At 35.1% G+C, this 22,249-nt stretch overlaps 1 protein-coding gene across 2 annotated transcripts; it reads left to right on the plus strand.

Moving 5' to 3' along the window:
• The first annotated feature begins 11,391 nt into the window (after positions 1-11,391).
• On the plus strand, positions 11,392-22,249 carry LOC123563560 (uncharacterized). Of its 2 annotated transcripts, XM_045356415.2 has the most exons (5): positions 11,392-11,555; positions 12,645-12,710; positions 13,155-13,540; positions 13,975-14,160; positions 20,854-22,249. In XM_045356415.2, the coding sequence occupies exons 3-5, from the start codon at positions 13,234-13,236 to the stop codon at positions 21,375-21,377; spliced, it is 1,017 nt and encodes a 338-aa protein (XP_045212350.2). In that variant the 5' UTR covers positions 11,392-11,555; positions 12,645-12,710; positions 13,155-13,233; the 3' UTR covers positions 21,378-22,249. The 2 variants fall into 2 exon arrangements, with proteins under 2 accessions (XP_045212350.2, XP_045212351.2); XM_045356416.2 differs by lacking the exon at positions 12,645-12,710.

The following is a 22,249-nucleotide window of genomic DNA, read 5'->3' on the forward strand; positions in this document are numbered from 1 at the left end:
TGTAATCTAAAGAGCAAAGGCAAAATAGAGAAGTTTTACCGCATGTAACTCAGTATTTTTAAAGATGTCTAACTCCACCCCTTTCTGTTTCAGAGGTAAATTCACTTTGAACAGCAAAAAATTGCTAATCAAATGAAAATTTTCCACTTTTGTACAATCAATCAATAATAAGTCTTGAAAAAGTAAAACTTACACGGAAGAAAAGGAAAATAAGGGAAAAAAATTGGTCCCAGTGTGACTTGAACCTTCGCCCCCTGAAAAATTTCAGCTAAAGTAGGTTTATTGTAGGAACTGAATACTCTTCAAAAAGGAGGTACTCTATTACGGGTCTAATACCTTAACCGGAAATGTGCATGGACTTTTCATATTAAAAATAACATTCGAACACGATCCAATTTCTTTAAGAATAAAAATTGTGTGCTATTATACAACAATTCGATTTTTGTACGTCACAGTTATTACATCATTGCGTCAAATGTCTCGCAAAATATATTAGGAGTGCGTAGACGTCCAATGAACCATTTTGTTTGAAATCCTATTAAACAAAGAAGACTGAAAATTTCCTATTAAATAAAAAATACTTAAAATACTTTTCATAAATATATATAGTAAACGAAAAAAAAAACTATTAAGCGTTTGCGATGGGATAAAAGCAAATCTTTTTACACGTGTATTTTTTAGTTTCTATGTTTAATTGGTTTACAAACTGCCAGTTAATTCATCCAAAAGTTGCTGACAGAATCTTTAACAAGTAGACAATTTTTTAGATGTCACAAGGGAGTACAATGAGGGAGATACCAAAATCCATGGGTTACATTCAGTCTTACACCAAAGAAATAAAAATATGGATATTTCACAAGTAAAAATAAGCAAACAAATAGCATATTTTCTATAACAAAGTTATATTCATGGATTTCAATGATTAATATAAAGTCAATGTACTTCACAGACCAAAGAAAAGCGTAAAAAAAGAATATGTGCAGAATATGTTTAGACGTACACTGTCAGGATACGAGTAATATGACCCAGGGAAGTGTCTACGTCTTTAGTATCTTGAACAATGAAATGGGTCCAATCGCTATAGTGACTATGTCTTAGACTAGCTGACAAACGGTGTAGAATGTCCTTTGTTAAAACGTATAGCTGGCGAGACCAAATATCTCGTATATAAAATTTTCCTCTGGCAACCTTGCCTAAATGATTCGTGTACCAATGATTCGTAAATGATTTCAATTATGAGCTAGATAATTTCAGGGTTCAGGCAAAAATCATTCAATGTTTCAACTATCAATCTTCAACTCAAAATCAGCAGCTTAAACTCCTATAGGCTGGAGATACTATACTTGACTGGTCTTTGTGTCAAAGTTCCCTTTAATAACAACGTACGAGTCCTATCGCATAGATGCTCAGCTTATGTTCTATTAATTAAAGCTGCAACTCAATAATATTGCCACGACTCCTGGATGCTCAGTGCCTATATGCTATCACATGTAGCATTAAACTACCACATAGGTATAATCCAGATGCCTTGGCTGTACTTCGCCTATAACACTGAACCGTTTGTAAGCTGGAACTCTCTTACTATCTCAGTAGATTACCAAACTCTAGGTCTCTGTCTCAGCTTGCCGATGCTCAGCCTATATTCAACTACCCTTAAGGTAAAACCCCTATGCGCTGGCCCTATAGCTCGAAACCTTGTTGAAATTTTACAACTCTTCTTTAGTCTATGAACTTCAAACGTCTTCTTTTTAATAATTTATCCGCCTTGACAGTGTAGTTGCAATAACTTTCTCATCGAGGTACTGGGGTAAATTATTAGTTGAATCCTCGATTGTCTTCTTCTATCGCTGGATACAGAATGATCTCTCTGTCCTCCATCTACCTATTTATACCTTAGCAGACGTAAGCTTTGATTGGTGCTATTTATAGAACTTGTTTCTGATTGGTCCAAATTTATACGTAGTATTTTATAACGAGTACTTGCTCTATCAAATATCTGGTTCCCTTTAACTATTGTATATGATATAATGTGTAATGCTAGGATCCAGCTATCCACATAATGAACCCAAATCAGCCACAAATGACCCAAATCCTATTTTTAACGGCAATTCAACAATAATTATAGCAATGATAGAAGGAAAAGGGAGTCAAGCCCTATCTGCGCTTGTGTGCAACATTATCAATATTTCAAACATACAAATTATTCTGACATACACCAAAACTATTAAGTCATCAAATCACTTATTGTAGTTTAAGATTTTAAGTTGTGTGTTGAAATTTACGAAAATGAAATCTATCTTTATGACATACCTGACTACTTGATAGGATTTTAATCGTCGACCAAATGAAACCTACAAAGAATCAACATTTTTATTGTATACCGAGGGTGATATGAGCGTTAAATTGTTATATGAGTTACCTTTTCCTTCAGGTTAATTTGGTAAATTTATATTATCTTCTTCGCTCACATTGTGTTGTTAAGTACAATTTTTTGAATAAAAAAAAAAGTACTGTAGTGTTCAGTATAAGTATTCAAATACTAGCAGAACTGAGTTATCAGAAAGTTTTACAAAGCCTGACAAATCCGTCGTTATTTAAAGACTGTCAATACAAGAGTTGTCAGTCTTGCTTCACTGTATTTAGATATCAGGCATTTCTTTTTTTGTAGCCAGCATGCATAATGAATTATTGTACATCAGGTCATCAATTGTAAAAAGATGTACTGTAAATATTATTTACAACAATAAAATATTGATTAAGCGTTTAACTTGACTGTTACACAGTAATTCGGTCAAAAATGTGCTTCTGTGGTGTAGTTCGAAAACAGTCCCTAATAAATAGATCCTAATTTTTGTGCGTATGGGTATTATTTCACTCGTGGAATGTATTTTACATAAAATAAGACATTTTATGCTTATATTCGCATGTTTTCGAGTTGTTAACTTGAAAACGGAAGTAGAGTTATTCTGCTTAACGCTTTCTGAAATGCGGCAATATGAGTGTGCATGACTTCCGTTGACTTGCATTTCAATGCATACTAATCAGCACCCCTGTTTCTTTTCGTTTTCTTAAAGCAAATGCATGGATATAAATAGGTCTACGACGGAATGAAAATCTAAAAACTATATCAAAATTGATCTGAAGTAGCTGAATTTTATATGAAACAGAGAACAATTTCTGAAAAACTGAAACTGTTTATTTGATTAAACGCCTATTTTTTACGTAAAACATATTCAATGGCGTTTTACAAACACATAAAAATATTTACGTCTAAAAATTAAGACAATTTAAAGATGTATGAAATAAATGAGCATAAATATCATTGTGAATAAACTATTTAGTAAATATTAAACAAAAGAGCAGGCATCAGATAAGATTAATAAAATATTAGAATATTAAGATACAGTAAGATAGCTGTTTTGTTAGTAAGTAAGTAAAAGTGAAATATTGTGCCATGTCCATAAGTTATTACAAATAACTGCATTTTTGTATCTGTGATAAAATTGTTCATATTCGAATGTATTAACGCAGTAAAAATCATCCAGTTCATTTACCACAATATCTTCGGAATCACAGCCACAGGCTCTAAAAGAGTGCAAAGTAATTTCTAAAATAATGAGTTTTCAACTTCTTTTTGAAAACATCTAATGTGTCTGAGTTCCTTATTTCGAGTGGCAATTTGTTCCAGTGTTTAGGTCCAACAGTACAAAAAATCCTGTCGCTGAACGTTTTGCGCTTGTTGAAAGGACCAACGAAACACCCAGTAATGGAATTTGAAGAACGCAAGTTTCTTGTCTGAGCTTATTTTATGAGAAGTTCTGAAAGATATACCGGAGAATTTCCGACTGAACAATTATAAAATTAATGTAGGTGAGCATCTTGAATGTGATTCTGGCTTTGATGGGTAGCCAGTGAAGATCAAAGAGCGCTTGTTTGGAACTGTCATATTTTCTTCGATTTAGGACAAGTTTTGCACACATGTTCTGAATTCGTTGCATTTTGTTTACCTCGCTTTGAGCAATACCATACAAAATGACATTGCAATAATCTAAATGGGACATCGCCAATGACAGCACAAGAGTTTCGGCAGCCTCTTTGGTTAGATATTTCCGGATACATTTTATTCTGAAGTAGTTGCGCATCGCTGTTCTACACTTTCGTTTTACATGCTCTTTTAGATTCAAGTTTTCATCCAGGTATGCACCTAGATATCGAATAAAGCTCACTGATTTCACTTCATCACCTACAATGCATATTTTGTCAGTTGCCGACTTAGACAGCTGTTGCCTACTACCAAACATGATGAACTCAGTTTTGAATGTGTTCATTTTGAGCTTTTTTTCATTCATCCAGTTGTTGATTGTTATAGCACATTGTTCCAGTTTTTGTATTGCCTGGGATTCCACTGTTGAAGATGATGGTACAAAGCGTTTATTAGCAGTGTGGTCATCCGCAAAGCCGTAAACTGAAATCGATGGCGGAATAACATCAAACAGTGTCCCCGCATATGTCAAATAGAGCCAAGGTCCTAGGCAACTCCCTTGTGGAACGCTACAATGTAACTGGCGTGGAAAGGACATGGCTGAATTGACACTTACACGGCAGTTCTGGGGCGCTGATAGGAATCAGCCCTGCTTAGTGTTGTTTCGCAAACGCCATACTGCTTGTTCAACACATCAACAAGAATGTCATGGTATACACTCACAGGCGGCACTGAGATCGTAACTTCTTTCTTTTCCATAGCATCCAGTAAATCATTTACTAGACGTAACAATGCTGATTCGCAAGAATGGTGTTTCTTGTAAGCAGATTGGTTTTGGGGTAAAATATTGTGTTCATTTACATTATCGCTGAGTCTGAACAGAGCTGCTTTTTCAATTTGTGGTTACTAACAGGCCTGTAGTTTGTAAATTCAAGTTCGATTCCCACTTTCTTCAACAAAGGTCTCACAATTGCTTGTTTCCATTTTGTTAGAAAGATGCCGTCACCCAAAGACAAATTTACCAATTTGGTAATAACAGGTAACAGTTCATCTAAGTACGATTTGTGGAATATCCAGTTCACATGATTTCGTCTGTAGTTGGTTTATAAGTTTTCTAACTTCTTCCTCACTCAGATCTTTAAGACTGTCAAAACAATGAATATATTTCTCACATGGTTGAAAATTATCGAAATGTTTCAACGATTCTCGAATTTTTTCGACTTTGTTCATGAAATGATCTGCAAATTTCTCTGCCAGTGTACTGTCATGTCCATTTGGCATAGGGTTCTCAGACCTAGTGCCAGTTATCTCAGATACAAATTTATAAAGCTTTTTTCAGTCACCTTTGGCATTTAGAACTTTTTCACTCAGAGACGATCTTTTCTCACAGTCTTTTATTGGTATATAACCTAAATTGTTTCATAACAAATGTTTAATGCATAAAACACATAATGATAGAACATCTACTGTAACATGAACAAAAAGTAATATAATTTATATTATTCTATTTTAACAGATATTTTAGACAGAGAGAAGACAACAGCCAGTAAAAATGTAGAAAACTAATGACAGTAATGCCGACCTATACTTATAGCAAATATGAATTCTATTGGCGGGTACTATTTATCCTAGGGAGCTTCAGTTAATTAAAACTAATAATTCGGATACTGATTCTTCATTTTTAGATTTACATCTTTCTATTTATGACAATATTACACATACCAACATTTATGACAAGAGGGATGATTTTAATTTCAGTATTGTAATTTTTCCCCATTTGGATGGGGATGTACCTCAGGCTACATCTTATGGGGTATATATTTCTCAATTAATTCGGTTTGCCAGAGCGTGTAGTCATGTCAAGCATTTCAATGAACGTAATCAATATATTACAAGTAAACTTCTTCAGCAAGGCTACCGTTATTACAAATTGCGTAAATATTTTGCTAAATTTTACTATCGTAATTCTGATTAAGTTTTAAAATTCAATAGTAATTTAAAGACACTTCTGCGACAAGGTATTTCTAAACCCGTTTTATGGGGATGTGGTTTACAAACTTCGTAAGATCTTGGGTCATGGTAATTTTCCAAATGTATTGATAAAACTATAAAACGTTTTATTAAAAGAGGTTACGACCCAACTGTTTTGAGACATACCGCATGTTTAGTGTTCAACCCGTTTACAGTTGGACACTACTCTTCCCTCTTTGATTATGTCTGACGGAAGAGGGGGAGGACTCTATGATAAGCAGATTTTAAATCCTACCAGGACTGAACTGTTTTGATATCTGTCTTCTGGCCTGTTTCGTCAGGCCCTTAAATGTGTTTCTCTTGTTGCTCTGTCTTCTGAAAAGGCATTGAGTACATACGTTTTTGGTTCTAAAGGTTTGCTTTTTATATATTTATATACGAGCATTTTTATGTTTTACATACCATGCCTTTTTGTTTCCATTACGTGTGTTAGAGATTCACCTGGAGGGGATTACTTTTATTTACACTGTCCCGTGTCTTTGGAACATGGTGGGGGTAAGAGTGAGGTTGGGTGCGCACCATAAACCGGTTTAAGCTCCCCAGTGGTGTTTTTGCCACTGACCGTTCCAAGGCGGTGCCCTACTGTGTTCCTTTGTTTGTTCGTTTTGTCCTCGTGTGTTGGCTTTGTGTGTATGCGTGTGTGTGTGCGTGTGTGTGTGTGTGTGTGTGTGTGTGTGTGTGTGTGTGGTGTGCACGTCTGCGAGCTGTGGGTTTCGTTTTGGGGAGGCTGCGTTTTTGGTACGTTGCATACGTAATGAGATAAAGTTCATAATTTTTGCTCTTTAAGTATAATTCATGCTACAAATATTAAGGAAAAAAATGGAACAATATCTTACTATAGGAACAGTAATTAAGGTCACGCGTGAGAGAGGATTGTGTGGGTGTGTGCGCGTGCGGGCGTGCGTGCGTGTGAGTAATTCTGTATCTTCATATATTGTTTTAAGATAATTTATTAATTCTATTTGTTTCAATATTGTAATCTTTAAAGTTCGATAGGAACTGCGCATGCGTTAGTACATGATTCAAGAAGTCAGTTACTGCGCAACAACCCGTTTTTAGTTTAAACATGATTTTATTTCAAACAATGATACAACATATACAAATGTACATTACGCAATACAGAAGATAATGTATGAAAAAGGATAAGATCCGAAGGCTAAAGCTTATAAAGGTCTTCTCCTATAATAAAGTACTATAATAAATATGTAATGGCAGTGCTTATAATCTTATCTGAAATAACATATTTTAATACGGAAAAGAAGCAGGTGCAGAAGAGCCTTAATTAATGAACGAAATATTAAAACCTAAGTTTTTTAATGTACTTAAGAGTGGTAATCATAAATTGTTAGGTAAATTAAATGAGATTAACACAGAAAGAGGAAAAGAACGAAAAAAGATTAATAGGAAAATATTTTCATTCGGATCGGCATTGGAGCAGTATAGCATATAGCATTCAGTGAACAAATGCTCATGAAAATCGTCTGCTTTCCCGGATGTAGTTTTGGACTTCTTGGAATATTTTAACGTTTATTTCATCGCTGAGATTTCGGTCTCCGTTCAGTAGAGTATAAAGTGTTAAGGTGCAATAGTTGGAAGTAGTTTCAAGAAGACGAACTCTGATATCATCATAGTGGCGACATTCAAAAAAAGAGATGATGGTTACTCTCTGGAAGACCACATTGACAAAGAGGTGTCGGAGAAATGTTTTTTTTTCTGAACAAATGCTGGTTTAGGAAGCTGCATTCGGTACGGAGCTGAACATGATATACTTGCCATTTTCCATCGCCTACGTAAAAATAATTAGAACATTTCGCGCTAGTTTTCAATTGCGATTTGAAGGAAGCTTATGAAGCTGAATTTTGCAATTCTCTTGAAAGTGTGTTCAAATCTCTTAGAGCCGATGGTAGAAAGGCATTGTAGTAAAGAGAAGTTCTGGTGCGTATAGGCGGAATATCAGTGGCGTTGCGTAAATTATACCAAGACGTTTCCCGTGTAGATGGTGGGACAAGAGTGGAAAGATAGTCAGGAGTAAGGCCGTTTTTCATTTGGTAGATTAGAATTTGCTTATGGTGTAATCGTCAAATTTCAAGAGATTCCAAAGGAACTTCTCTATGAAGTTCATGAAGAGATACACGTTCAGTAGCCTCAGAAACAACACTGGAAGCTTCAACCTGAATTTTGTTGAGTTAGAGATTCTCATATTGCGTGCAATTGATATAAACTACATCAGCATACCCAATAAGAGATATGATTAAAGATAAATTCCTCAGAGCGTCTTCGACGTCTTGTGGGGTAATGGAAATAAAAAAGGTGGAAACTCCACAGGTCTCTCAGCACGACAAAAACGAAAATGTTGCAAGCTCGGTTTGATTGAGCCTGTTCATGGACGGTAGTGGAAATGCATGCTACCGTCCACGCCCTCTACCCCCGGGTTGAGCAGAACTCAACATTTACACATGCTAAAAGTACAAAAAAAAAAACAATTTAAAGACATCCACAAATGTGTTCATACGGTAGTGCACATGTAACCTACAATGATACACTTACGTGTGATTCCATGAAAAGCGGCGTATGGTCCCCAAATAAAATAACGGGTTTGCCCTAAACGAGAAAACAATGGGTAGAACTAAACAAACTGGAATTTAGAAAGGGGATCTAAGGTTATGGAGCCTGAATATCACAGGAACTGCCAAAAGACAAAAATAAAAGGCAGGCACCATTATCAAGGGGTGATTATACCATACCCAAAGCTATGAAAGCGGGAGTATTGGAACCACCCAGGCCGAAATGGTCATGCTGAGAAACTAAGCAGTACCAATAACACAACATAAAAGTCGTGCTGAACAATCTGAGAAGATCGAAATATAACAGCCCTGATTGAATGTACGGGGAGACTTTTACGGCCGCCACACGACACAAACAACGCTGCTGTGAAAATAAAATAGAAAAAGTGGAAACTCGACAGGTCGCTCAACACGACAAAAACGAAAATGAAAGTCAAGTTTGTTTCTAGTCGCTTAATAAACATTGTCAGGAAGGTCCTTATTAGAATCGAAGCCTGGCTGCAAAATAATTCATTCAATAGATCAGATTTTGATTTAGAATCAAAGACAAATATCCGAGTAGCAGAGTTTGTGAGTGGTGGTATAATTTGTTCATCAGTTGTAGAGATGAAGCCTTTCCATCAATCTTTAGCCGTAGTAGAATCAGATTTAAGTGTGTCAGGTTTAAGAAGTGATTTTGTTTAGTTATGCGGATTAATGAAACTATTTCATTACGAACCATTCCGAATTTATTCCAGTTCCCTGCGTTCTTAGAAAGTTTAGCTCTGTGATAACATTTTTTTGCGTTTCTAATTTTTTTCTTGATTTGTGCTGTGATCCAAGATAAACCCGTTTTTGCTGCGATACATGTAGCAATACGATACCAAAATTTAATGGATATATTCTCTTTAGCAATACAGCCTACAAGAGTGCTTACTATGATAGACCTTTGGTATGCAAAACTGTACGGTTCACGATACGTTTCAGCGTGGTCATATTGCTGACGCAATTAGGGTGAATTAGCGACAGACCGCTGCTTCTTTATTGTTAACTTGGCTTCAGAATGTCTTAAGCATTCAGTGGGCGGAGCATTTCCAAGCATGTATTAACCAATTTGTCTCCACGCGCTGTCACGTTTGCAATGTAATTTCACGCTGATGATTTGAGCTGACTTTGTTTACGAAATTTCGATTTATCCCGATTCGACTAATGATTTTGAAGAAGACTCTCCAGCAGCTCTCTAGCAGATCAGTTGGTGAGCATCAACATTTAGCTGCAGATCAACTCATTTCGCTAAATCATCTAAATTCACATTTTGCTTTTAAAATATCACAAAACAGTATCCCTAGTTTAACATCTAGCACATTTTGCCGATATTTTTAGTTTGGTTACATTACATGTAAAACGTTTCAATCATTTGCAGTCCAAATGGTACCAGATCTAGTAGTATGTTATTATGTTCTTTAGGATCAGCTACCACTGACAGAGAATGAACATTTTAAAATGAATATGGTTCACTTTTGACCAGTTGTTACGCTTGTGGATATTTGATTTTGCTTGTTGTTGTTTTGATAATCATGTATGAATCATTAGTATTCGATGAGTACTATTTGTGATGGGATTTTAGCTTTGCCTAATTAGGGGTAGAGTACGTCATTAACAGGTGCGCACAGCACTTCCCGATGCGGCTTTTTTGTATCAAAACACCTCGATTCGGTGCGTAAACTTGCGATTATTTCATTGATAACGGATAGATTTGGAAATGATATAGAGTCTAAAGTACCCACATGTGTCGCTAGTTTATCATTGATGTTTGCATTTTTCAAGAAAGTCTTCCGTTTAAGAGAATGTTCGTGCACAATACATTCGTGGAAACACTTCCCTATTCACCACAACATATGATATCGCATAAAAAAAGTTTTCATGCATTTCTAAGAAATCAAAGGCTTGACGGGTGCTCTGTTATGGCAAACAGAGGTCAGTGATACCTTGATTAGTTATCGGAATGTAAACTTTCCAAGAAATCAGTAAACTAAAATTTTACCTTCCCGGTTCACAAGCTGAATTGATGCACTTTCCAGCTCACCAATGTCCAGCATGGCTAAAATCGGGGTGGCTCATATAAATGTGATCACGCTTACCTGAACGTTCTTGTATTTGGATTAACCAATTGTTACAGTGTTTGTAAACTTCATTTAAGCATTTTAATATATGAAGCACATCTTGAACATTTCTTGTATACTATTAACGTGCATATATATGATACATGTTCTCTACATTTCCTTATATTTGTCATTTTTCGCGTATTAAAGATGTAAAGGAGACAAAACTTTTAGTCTGCATTAATCCAATTGTCAATAGATGTATATGTTAAAAAGGCTTAAATATGTTCTCTTTCACGGAAGACTTGGAAATTGCAAATGTCATTGATAAACTAGAGACATATCTGGGTACTTAAGACTATATGTTATTCCAAACCAATCCGTTATCATTGAAATAATCGCAAATTTACTCACCGAATCGAGGTGTTTCGACAGGGAAGTGCTGTGCGCACCTGTTGGTGACGTACTATAACACCCGCTTTAAAACAACCTTTATCTTTACTTTATCTTTATTTTGTTTTGTTTTATGATAAAATTATTTGTATTTATCATGTTTACTATTTTCCTCTTTCCTGCCGGAACTGTTCCTTGAAAATGTATTCAAGTATCTATAGATTAAGTAGAAAAATTCTATAAACATAACTGTCCGAAATTTATCAATTAAGTTAGTTTAAACGTCAATTACTATACCACAATTCCCCATTGATTTTAACACATACATGTAGTTGATCAATATGAAGCACTGGGAAGTCAGTAAAGCAGAGTAATGATAGCGATATTCTAAGTCCATTTACATGATTGATTTTCCTGTCTGTGGAATTAAGGACGTGTATATCAACAGTACATGAATTGAATGAAGCATTAAAGAGTGAATGGTTGATCAAGGTTCGATAAACTGTGAGTATTCTGCTTACTTTTTCCTCAATTAGCTTGACTTTATAGTGTTTTAGTAAACTTCACATGTTGATATGCTCCTTTAAATATTGTAGGTCAATACCATGAATGATACTTAGGTTCCTGTTTATTTCATGTAACACTGATTACTCAGTAAATGATATGCAAATTGTCCATAAGCTTCGCGGAGAAAATCAATAAGTTTCATTACAGTATCACAATGTCTATCTTTACCATTGAACAGCGACACACATTTACTGCTCATTTGTTATGACTCATGAGTTTGAGGAATAGGTACGGGAGATAACACCTGAGGCTTTCATTCCTGTTTTGAGATGGCTTTCAAAGGCGCCCTTTACTCTGCATCCATTTGCAAAAATATAAGTGTCATAAGTGATTTATTGTGAAGACAGCATCTCCATATATAGTTATCAATGTTGGACCAGTATGTTTTTAAATCAGATCTGATCGATATGTTTTATTTTCCATCTGAATCTTGTCAGATACATCACATAGTAACACTGTAACCGTCTATTCGTCATCGGTCCGACATTTGTGAACGTCATAATAATTAACTGTTGTTGTTTGTATTGTTTGTTTGTGTGTGCGTGATTGCGTGCGTGCGTGTGTGTGTTGTTATTTTTGCCAATTAATATTTACAACCAAGTCTGGTATAAGTTTGCCTTCTATGCATAAACTTCCAAATGGCGATTTTGATAGAGCTGCTAATATTTAGATTAGATCTCAACATTTTTGAATACTTTTATTTACATCTGTCCCGTCGTCAAAAAAGCATATTTTCTTCACAACTTGCTCATGAAAAGCGTACAGTACATGTACGTTGAAATTCGATATTAGAATGTTTGTCGTTACTTGATGATTTTGTACTTTAAGTGATCGGTTTCTTTAATAAAAAAAAAAAGACTTAACAAAGCAGTAATTATAAGGAATAAATTATGCTTATGTAGATACCATATGTATATAAAACAGTTGAAAATGAGATACTTACATTAGTTACGCGGCCATGAAAAACGTTAATACAGCGTTTACTATTCAAACAGCCATCTTTAGTTGACCATTTTGTTGTTTCAGCGATATGTCACTTCAAAAAGATGCAACATTGAATCTGAACATTTAGGAAAAGAAGAAAACAAAACTGTAAGTACACTACGCCCCGCGATAGTTTTGACAATACCCATTTTGACAAATGTGTTGCTAAAAACATAAACTCGAATAATGCAAATACATTATTTCATTCATTTTACGACCAGTGCTTTTATAAAACGTGAAGATGCCATTTAAAGGATGCATAGATACTTTTATTTCAAAACTCTTTTGACAGAAATATGGTCTAATAGCAAACTAATCTTGAAAATGTGTAGCTCATATGTCAGCACTTAACTATACAAAATTGACGCTATTGTGAAAACTTCACTGTACTTCAGAAAGTACTTCCTGATGTCATTTTGTAAGCTTTTCAACATTTTTGATGTGTAATATCAGATATCTAGTTTTATATAGAATTCTACAAGACACCCTCTGTATGGGTAGGCTAGTTGAAAATGAGTTATATTTCTTAATTCATATGTTATTCCTTTCCAGTGCCATTTGGAATTACTAGAAGCCACACTAAAGATGAAAATCCTAATCTCAACACTATATCTATGAATCGTCATTGAAAATGCCATCAAGAATATGCTACCTTAATCTGACAATACTGTGTTTATTCTTATCATTTGGTGCGCAGCTGATTGGGTTTTCTGTCCCAGGATGGCTCCATATCATTATTTATCCATCTCAATATACTAATGAAAATACAGTAAGTCAAAACTTTGCTCTGTGGTATGCTGTTATATGTTGGGATGGAATGTGCCGTACAAAATCTTACACGCAGTTAAAGGAAGATAGAATTGACGTAGCTGATGACAAATACGGGTTTCACCACACCCAAGACCTCCCAGATTATGACTTCACGGCAAGATATTCACGTAAGTATATTATATTCAGAGATATTAAATGCATTGTAAAATTCGTGTGCTCGTTTATTGTTTGCTTTAAAGACCTTAAACATACACCGGTAATTAATTGTAGAGGAAGATCTCCAGTTTTACTGTGGAGAACAAAGATCCCAGATACCCTTTCTGACGCGGAGAAGCATAATTGTAGGATCTGACTTTGTATATGTAACTATAAAATTAGATATATTTTATATTTTACAGAAATTGCAGCATTGTACTTTGCACTTTCTATTTTATGAATAATAGCAAAGTGTTTTAGAATATTAGTAACGATAAGTGCAAACATACACCTCATGTATAATAATTGAAAACATATGAAACGTTTGCATATTTACCTCATTTTAGCAGACAGGTTTCTTTCTAAAAACTGAATTTACTAAGGCCATTCTGTACATTTATTTCAGGATTTCAGTTTTCAAGGCTTCTTGAATTCCAGATTGAAGCAGTTTGTGCTTTGGTGATTGTACTGCTAGGGCTTATTCTTATGAGAACGCAGAAGAAAAGGCTTTTGCATTACATGTCAGGAAAACGTGAAGAAGAACCAAAACAGTCCACATATTGTATGGTATTCTGTTATGCAGTTGTTTCAGGTAAGAGCAGAACAGACTGGTATAATGTCAATAATATCAGGTTATCTAACATTGTTCTGTACAATACGGAGATATATTTGGACTCGTACCCAGCTGAGAAAACCATATTGGACGAGCCGCTAGGCAAGTCCAATACGGTTTTCCCAGCTGGGTACGAGTCCAAATATATCTCGTATTGTACAGTACAATGTTAAATAACCTTTTTATTCTATATCTATTTTATTTTACTTTAAATTGAAAATGGTTCACTGAATATTGTATTTCATCCTTTTCTGATTTTAAGACGCATAATCAAACTCTCTACACAGACCGCATACTTCTGTAATCACCCGATTTACATTCGGAACATTGTCACGCGTTTCGGGCTTTATCGTATGTTTAGCATTGGACTTTTTGAACCGTCCAAATACGGAAAAAATACAGGTCTTTTGTACGCACGTGTGTCCAATAAGGTAATATATTGTACGGTGACGTGTTGCAAATGAACGTTCACGACTGGATAGATAGAATAGATATAGAATAATATTTCTTATCGGTAGCTTTTGTACAACGTCAATGCTATATTCACAAGGAAAACATTATCAACAAAGTTGATCCGAAAAGAAACATAAGATAAATGAAATTTACCTTCTGCCAATAGTTTTTTATTTATTATGTTCGAGTTTAAGGACACACTTAGGGGTCGAGGGTTGACATGCTATAACATGTCTTTTCTCTAGATTTCTGAAGAATAAACATGATGTGTAGCATACCAAAACGAAGATGAAATATTGAACTTTACCATGGTACTATTTTAATAACATTTTATGCATCGCGATTCTTTTAAGATACACAATATGTAAAAGTCTAATGTTATCTTCAAACAGATTCGACTCTCTCATCAGTACTTCAAATGAGCCAACATTTTGTGTGCAGTACGAGAGGCCAATAAACTACCAAAGTGTTTCACAAATTCCCTAAATTGCCAGAAAAAAAGAGTTACAGACAAATCAATTAGTTTAGTTTTGGGTATATGTTTCCTTCCCCAATGAATTAAAATTGATATAATTCAAGAATGGGTTCATTTATTAAAAACTGTGATACGCTTTTATATAGAACACCCTTCAAAGAAACAGACAATTTTTTCTTCAATTGTTATGCAATTTCCTTCATAAATAAAAGAATTGAATCAAATCAAACACTTCACCAAGTTTTGAAAGTGAGAAAACGAAGAAAATATATAATGAGAAATAAATCCTTAGGTCCCACCTTCATCAAAGAATGAACTTCCCTTATTTTTCTGCCAACGAATCAGACTACTTCATTATATTATATTCCATATCATGTATATATAGGTCCACAATTTGAACATTAGTAATAATTATTCACAAATAATTAACCCTCTCAACCAAGACAGCCAGTCAAAATCAGTTATATTTACCTGATGAAAATCACCCATATAATTTCGATTTCATCAAGGCAATATAATTCCCATTAACGCTCCCTCTAGAGCCTTGAATGGCCCCATATAATTATTGAGATTCTGGAAATCAAATGCTAAGCTGGTGGTCCAGAAATACTGTGCCAGGCAGTTCTTTTCAGAAGGGTGTTATTGTAAACTCTTGTCAAACATCTACTGTTAAATCTGGATATTCATCAAATAAAGCTTTTAAATTCATTTCCTTTTGACATCTGATAGAGGAAATTATTTTGAATCTATATGAAATAAAAACAAAAAATGTCCAAAAAATGTCAATTGATCCTCAAGTGTGTCCTTAAAGTGACACTGTCACTGTAATATGTTATATACAGGTGCAGATAATATTGACGGCGTGAATAACCGTGTATAAATATATTTTATAACACTCTGAATATTGATGGTAAAATATTGTTTGCGAAATCAATTCTTACATAATAAGTAAAACTCTATATTTTTCGGCGTAGCTGTCTACGCCAACTTTTGACCTACTGAAAGAACCAATAAAAGTAAATTTATAAGTCTTCAACCAATAAAAACAGCAGGACTGAACAGAAATGAATACATGCATACATTTTATTGGTTGAAATTAATATTCTGTTTCACGAAAAGTTTCGTTACATTTCAACAGAGTATTATATAGGTACAGTAGATACTGTCATTAATGACGTTTATCGGAGAAGCACAAAAGATAATTGTAGACAGGATGTATTATTTATACACACGTAATATTGTAGTTTTACCTGAATATGACTGATTTTAGTACACGAATCTTGGAACTACAATCTTGTGTAAATATTTATGTGTAGTGAAGTTGACGGTCGGCTAATTCCGTAAACTCTGTAATGTACTTGCAGATTGATTTCCACAGCTTGATAACAAATGCAAGTGTTAGGTATGACTTTGGCAGTTTCTGTAATATGCAGGCTCCGTAACCTCAGCTCCCCTCTCTAAATGCCAGTTTGTTAATTTCTGCCCCTTGTTTTCTTGTTTAGGGCAAACCCATTTTTTTTAAATACTCCGCTTTTCATGGAACTCTGTATCATTAAAGATTCCATGTACACCGCCTTATGAAAACACCTGCGGGTGTCTCTAAATTTTATTTCGGTAATTGTAATATGTGTAAATGTTGAGTTCTGCTCAACCCGGGGTTAGAGGGCGTGGACGATAGCTTGCATTTTCACTACCGTCCATGAACAGGCGCAATCAATAAAATCTGTAAAAAGATCCCTTGGAAGCAAAAAATGCAACCAAGAAGAATTATAGACTCGGTTTGATTGAGTCTGTTCATAAGAGGTAATGAAATGTGCAACACCTCTCACGCCCCCTAGCACCGGCTTAAGCGGAACTCTGTTAACACATGTTGAATGGACTCCATGATCCCAAAGGACCAGAAACTATAACAACACTGAATCCAAGTACCGAGCCTGCAACATTTTCATTTATGTCGTGTTGGGCGACCTGTGGTTTTCCTCTTTTCTTATTTGAATCACAAATGCCGTCTATTTGCTAGTGTATCTATTGAAAAGTGTCAGAATGCAGTATTTATTAGATAATGAACAGGAATATTCGAACTCTATTGTAAAGCGTCGTAAATTTTTGTAAGAAGTAATGCATTTCTTATGTGAACAACGCGCGTGAGACTGAACAGAAAAGGATCTCATATGGCTTGTCGTCAAACCAATTTGCAGTTAAACACTTTCATTATTTGCTCAAGTGAAGTAAAGTGATTGCAACACTTTAGAGCTCTTGTATCGTTATGCATTATGGAAATCATAACTTTTTACAAAAATGATGAGCGATTAATAAATATTTCATTATTAAGGAAAATAAAAGAATACGTGACACGATAACAAATCCAATTCAAGATATCACATTTGTGTGAAAGTTACTGCATATCACCCATGGCGGTCGATACCACCATTGTTACATACTTCGCAATGCGTTATCTTGACATCCATGTCTTGAACGTATGATTACCACTTCATTAATATGTCCCTAACCTTTACCGGAAAGGCTCTAGCTTATTAATCATTTAGTTTGATTTATGAAAGGGTAGGGTAAAATTACTTTAAGGAGCAGGTAGGCCTATTTATCTCAGATATGTCTGGTCTTGATTTAGAGGGTATCAAAAGACAACTGAGCACATAATATGTTACAGTTTTTGAAAACCAGACAAAGGAAGTAGGGTTTCAAATACGGATTTTTTTTTGTAGTTTTGGTATACAGACTGCAGTTATACTAGTTCCATATTTAAAACTAGAATTGTCAACCTTATTTTAAAAGTTTCGATAGTCATATTTTCATTTCAAAAACTTTTGGTTAATGAAGAATTTCGATCAGCTTTCGCAGAACTGTTTCATATGGATAACAAACGGACTTCTCTCTTTTTCTATTATTCAGCATATTTAGACCTCCATTTTATGTACGGTAGTTCTGCACGTTTGATAAAGTGGGCGTAATACCGTAACGTCATTTATCCGGATAACGTAGATTAAAGCCTGTGGTTGGCATATGGAAGGAGAAATAAATTTGTGAATTTATGGCAACTCGTGAGTTAATGTATTAAAAAGGCAACATGTCTGTCTTTATACATCAATTTTGACATGTTCAATAATTCTAAAGAAGTGCCTTAAATCAGAAATGTCCAGATCTCTTTAATCATGGACAAGTATATCAAAAACAAGCACACGCACCTATATATTTTTTTTTCACTTTATTATATATATTTATGTTTATTGACGACAAACAGAAGTTTCATTAAAATCTACATTGTAGAAAAAAACATGTATTCGCGAAATGTCGTTAAAATTGGGATATTCTCAAAGACTCCAAAAATGAAAAAAACTTGCATGAGGTCGTAATTTTTCGAAGCAGTCTAGCAAGAAATCAAACAAACGACATTGTCTTTTTCATTTGCCGATTTTTTCAAGTATATTATGACGTTTTGAAAAACAGAATTTCACCAAGTTCTACATTGTAGGAAGAATTTTGATCCAAACGTGCAGAACTGCATGAACCCTGAATAAATAGACATTTTTCAAGTTTGAATGTTTGCATAAAAGGAATGTAAATGATTTCCTGTTGCATTTGTGGTAAATTCATTTTATTTACACTTTCACATATTATAACAAATAATGATTTAACCCTTACCCTGCTAAATTTCTATAATGGACTGGTCCATCATTCAATTTGGGCAATACCATTTATTATCGAAGGGATGTCTCTCTATTTATGACAATATTATACATATCAAAATTTATGACAAGAGGGATTATTTTAATTTTAGTATTGTAAATTTTCCCCATTTGGATGGGGATGTACCTCAGGCTACATCTAATGGGGTATATAATTTCTCAATTAATTCGGTTTGCCAGAGCGTGTAGTCATGTCAAGGATTTCAATGAACGTAATCGATATTATTACAAGTAAACTTCTTCAGCAAGGCCACCGTTATTACAAATTGCGTAAATATTTTGCTAAATTTTACTATCGTAATTCTGATTTGGTTTTAAAATTCAATAATAATCTAAAGACACTCCTGCGACAAGGTATTTCAAAACCCGTTTTTTATGGGGATTTGGTTTACAAACTTTGTAGGATCTTGGGTCATGGTAATTTTCCAACTGTATTTGGTAAAATTATAAAACGTTTTATTAAAAGAGGTTACGACCCAACTGTTTTGAGACATACCGCATGTTTAGTGTTCAACCCGTTTACAGTCCCTCTTTGATTGTGTCTGACGGAAGAGGGGTGGGGGTGGGGAAGGGTACTCTATGTTAAGCAGTTTTTGAATCCTACCAGGACTGAACTGTTTTGATATCTGTCTTCTGGTCTGTTTCGTCGGGCCCTTAAGGGTGTTTCTGTTGTTGCTCTGTCTTCTGCAAAGGCATTGAGTACATACGTTTTTGGTTCTTAAGGTTTGCTTTTTATATATTTATACAGGATCATTTTGTGTTTTACATGCTATGCCATTTTGTTTCCATTACGTGTGTTAGAGATTCACCTGGCGGGGATTATCACAGCAGCGTTGTTTGTGCCGTGTGGCGGCCGTAAAAAGTCTCCCCGTACATTCAATCAGGGCTGTTATATTTCGATCTTCTCAGATCGTTCGGCACGACTTTTATGTCGTGTTATTGGTACAGTTTAGTTTCTCAGTATGACCATTTCGGCCTGGGTGGTTCCAATACTCGCTTTCATAGCCTTGGGTATTGTATAATCACCCCTTGGATATGGTGCCTGCTTTTAAATTTTGTCTTTTGACAGTTCCTGTGATATGCAGGCTCTATAACCTTAGATCCCCTTTCTAAATTCCAGTTTGTTTAGTTCTGCCCATTGTTTTCTCGTTTGGGGCAAACCCATTACTTTATCTGGTGACCAAACGCCGCTTTTCATGGAATTACACGCCACAACCCGTGTATCATTTTAAAGGTTCCATGTTCACCGCCGTTTGAATACAGCAGCGGATGTCTCTAAATTGCTTTTTGTACTTTTAGCATGTGTAAATGTTGAGTTCTGCTCAACCCGGGGCTAGAGGGCGTGGGCTGTAGTATGCATTTCCACTACCGTCCATGAACAGGCTCAATCAAACCGAGCCTGCAACATTTTCATTTTTGTCGTGTTGTCTGCTTTTTCTATTTTACTTTTATTTACACTGTCCCGTGTCTTTGGAACATGGTGGGGTAAGAGTGAGGTTGGGTGCGCACATAAACCGGTTTAAGCTCCCCAGTGGTGTTTTTGCCACTGACCGTTCCAAGGCGGTGTCCCACTGTATTCCTTTGTTTGTTCGTTTTGTCCCCGTGTGTTTGCTTTGTATGCGAGTGTGTGTGTGTGTGTGTGTGTGTGTGTGTGTGTGTGTGGTGCACGCCTGCGTGCTGTCGTTTTCGTTTTGGGGAGGCTGCGTTTTTGGAACATGGCATTCCCTGTTTGATATTTGTCCCTTTTTTTTACTAAAAATTTACCGACTGAATAGCGAACAGTGCTGACCATGATCAGACTGCACGGACGTGCAGGCTGATCTTGGTCTGCACTTGTCGCAAAGGCAGAATCACTTGCCGCCAGCAGGCTAAGGGTTAAATATTTTTTAAGTTTAAGGTTACTTTATAAATATTCAGATTCATTACGGTTTCAAGAATATTCGATTGAATATATAAAAAAGTATACTCAGTTTTTAGAACGTTTGCATAAAATAATAAATGATTTTCTTTTGCAACTGAAAAATGTCAATTTATTTACAGGTGGTCTTATTCTGGTTCCAGCCTCCCAGTTTATAGGTGTCAATGAAGACCTTGTTACTGATAACTTTAAACTTGGAATGCCATATGCACTTATCTGTTCCGGGTCGGGCGGACTTTTGGCGCTTTTTTCGTGTTTACTTATAGTTAGAACAATGTGTAAGTCGGTGACAACGAGTGATATTTATAACAGCGAAAGTAATGGTGAAGGTTTGAACGATACTACAAATGTAGGTCACCAACTTGTCCCTCTTGTACCGCTTGAGACTCAATCGTCCGGTATGGGATATGTTGATCCAGTTGTACCTGGATATGAGCCATCTTATGGCAACGTATCCAGCAGGACAATTGTAACAATATCGAATTCAGAGGAAAGAAATGGAAGCCGATATACAGAGGGAAGAGGACGTGTTGAAAGAGATGAAGGTGCAATAAATAGTCACAATTCAGGGTATAGTCAAAATTATGAACAACCGCCTCCGTCCTACGAGGAATGTATGAAACATTATTGTAACCCACCTTGGTGAAATTATCGAAAATTGTCTTTCAAAAAATGTATTTGGTGTGTACAATGATTGAAAACAATATCCTCATATGTTGACACACAAAATGTACTTATTGTACAGAATGTTATTAATTTACAAACATTGTCTTGGTATTCCTACCCATAGAAAATAGATGAAAACAATCTTTGAAAATTCTAAACAGTCTTTTGTATTCAAGATCAAAATCTAGTATTCATCATTAAATAGAACAAAAAAAAAGGTTTTTCTTACTGTTTGAGGAAAACAACTGTATGTGCTAAAAATAAAGGTGTATCGTACTAATAATGTTTACCTTGGTTCATACTTTTGGACCACGCTGCAGTCACGCCATTTGACGTAGTTTTGAGCTTTGGACTAACTGTGGCATCTAAAAATGTCTTTCAATTTAATGCTTTATGTTTACCATTGATGTGGATATCTGAATCATTTAGTTTTCAACTTTCAACATAATTTCGTGAGGTCATATTAATTCAATAAAACATAAAAACGAAGTTAAAATTGTTCTTTACCACAGTTTCCAGCTGAAACCGAATTTATGTAGTATAATATTTGTATTGTTGTCAGTACATTTTTTATCTATAAAAGTTACTCATTGTAGTATATTGAGACAAGCTGTCCATAATACCTCTAAATTATGTCCATCCCAGAGACTTTCATCCATTTATATGCACACCTTTATCCTATTTATCAAAATGTTATTGATATAGATATGATGCTTGACACTAGAAACTATATAGTTTATGTGAAAAAACTTCTGTGACATAGACAACATTTGGCAAGTTCGCATAAAAAGTAATGCCAACAATACCATTCTGTTAAAAGTTGGAAATGTATGAAATTAAATAAAAATATAA

The sequence above is a fragment of the Mercenaria mercenaria genome, chromosome 2, assembly GCF_021730395.1.
Source record: "Mercenaria mercenaria strain notata chromosome 2, MADL_Memer_1, whole genome shotgun sequence".
NCBI classification, from domain to species: Eukaryota; Metazoa; Mollusca; class Bivalvia; order Venerida; family Veneridae; genus Mercenaria; species Mercenaria mercenaria.

Excerpts from the sequence above, each read along its gene's own strand:
- LOC123563560 (XM_045356415.2), top strand. The coding sequence starts at position 13,234 with ATGCCATCAAGAATATGCTACCTTAATCTGACAATACTGTGTTTATTC. Across the intron at positions 13,541-13,974 it reads CTTCACGGCAAGATATTCAC|GATTTCAGTTTTCAAGGCTT; the intron begins GTAAGTATATTA and ends CATTTATTTCAG. Across the intron at positions 14,161-20,853 it reads CTGTTATGCAGTTGTTTCAG|GTGGTCTTATTCTGGTTCCA; the intron begins GTAAGAGCAGAA and ends ATTTATTTACAG.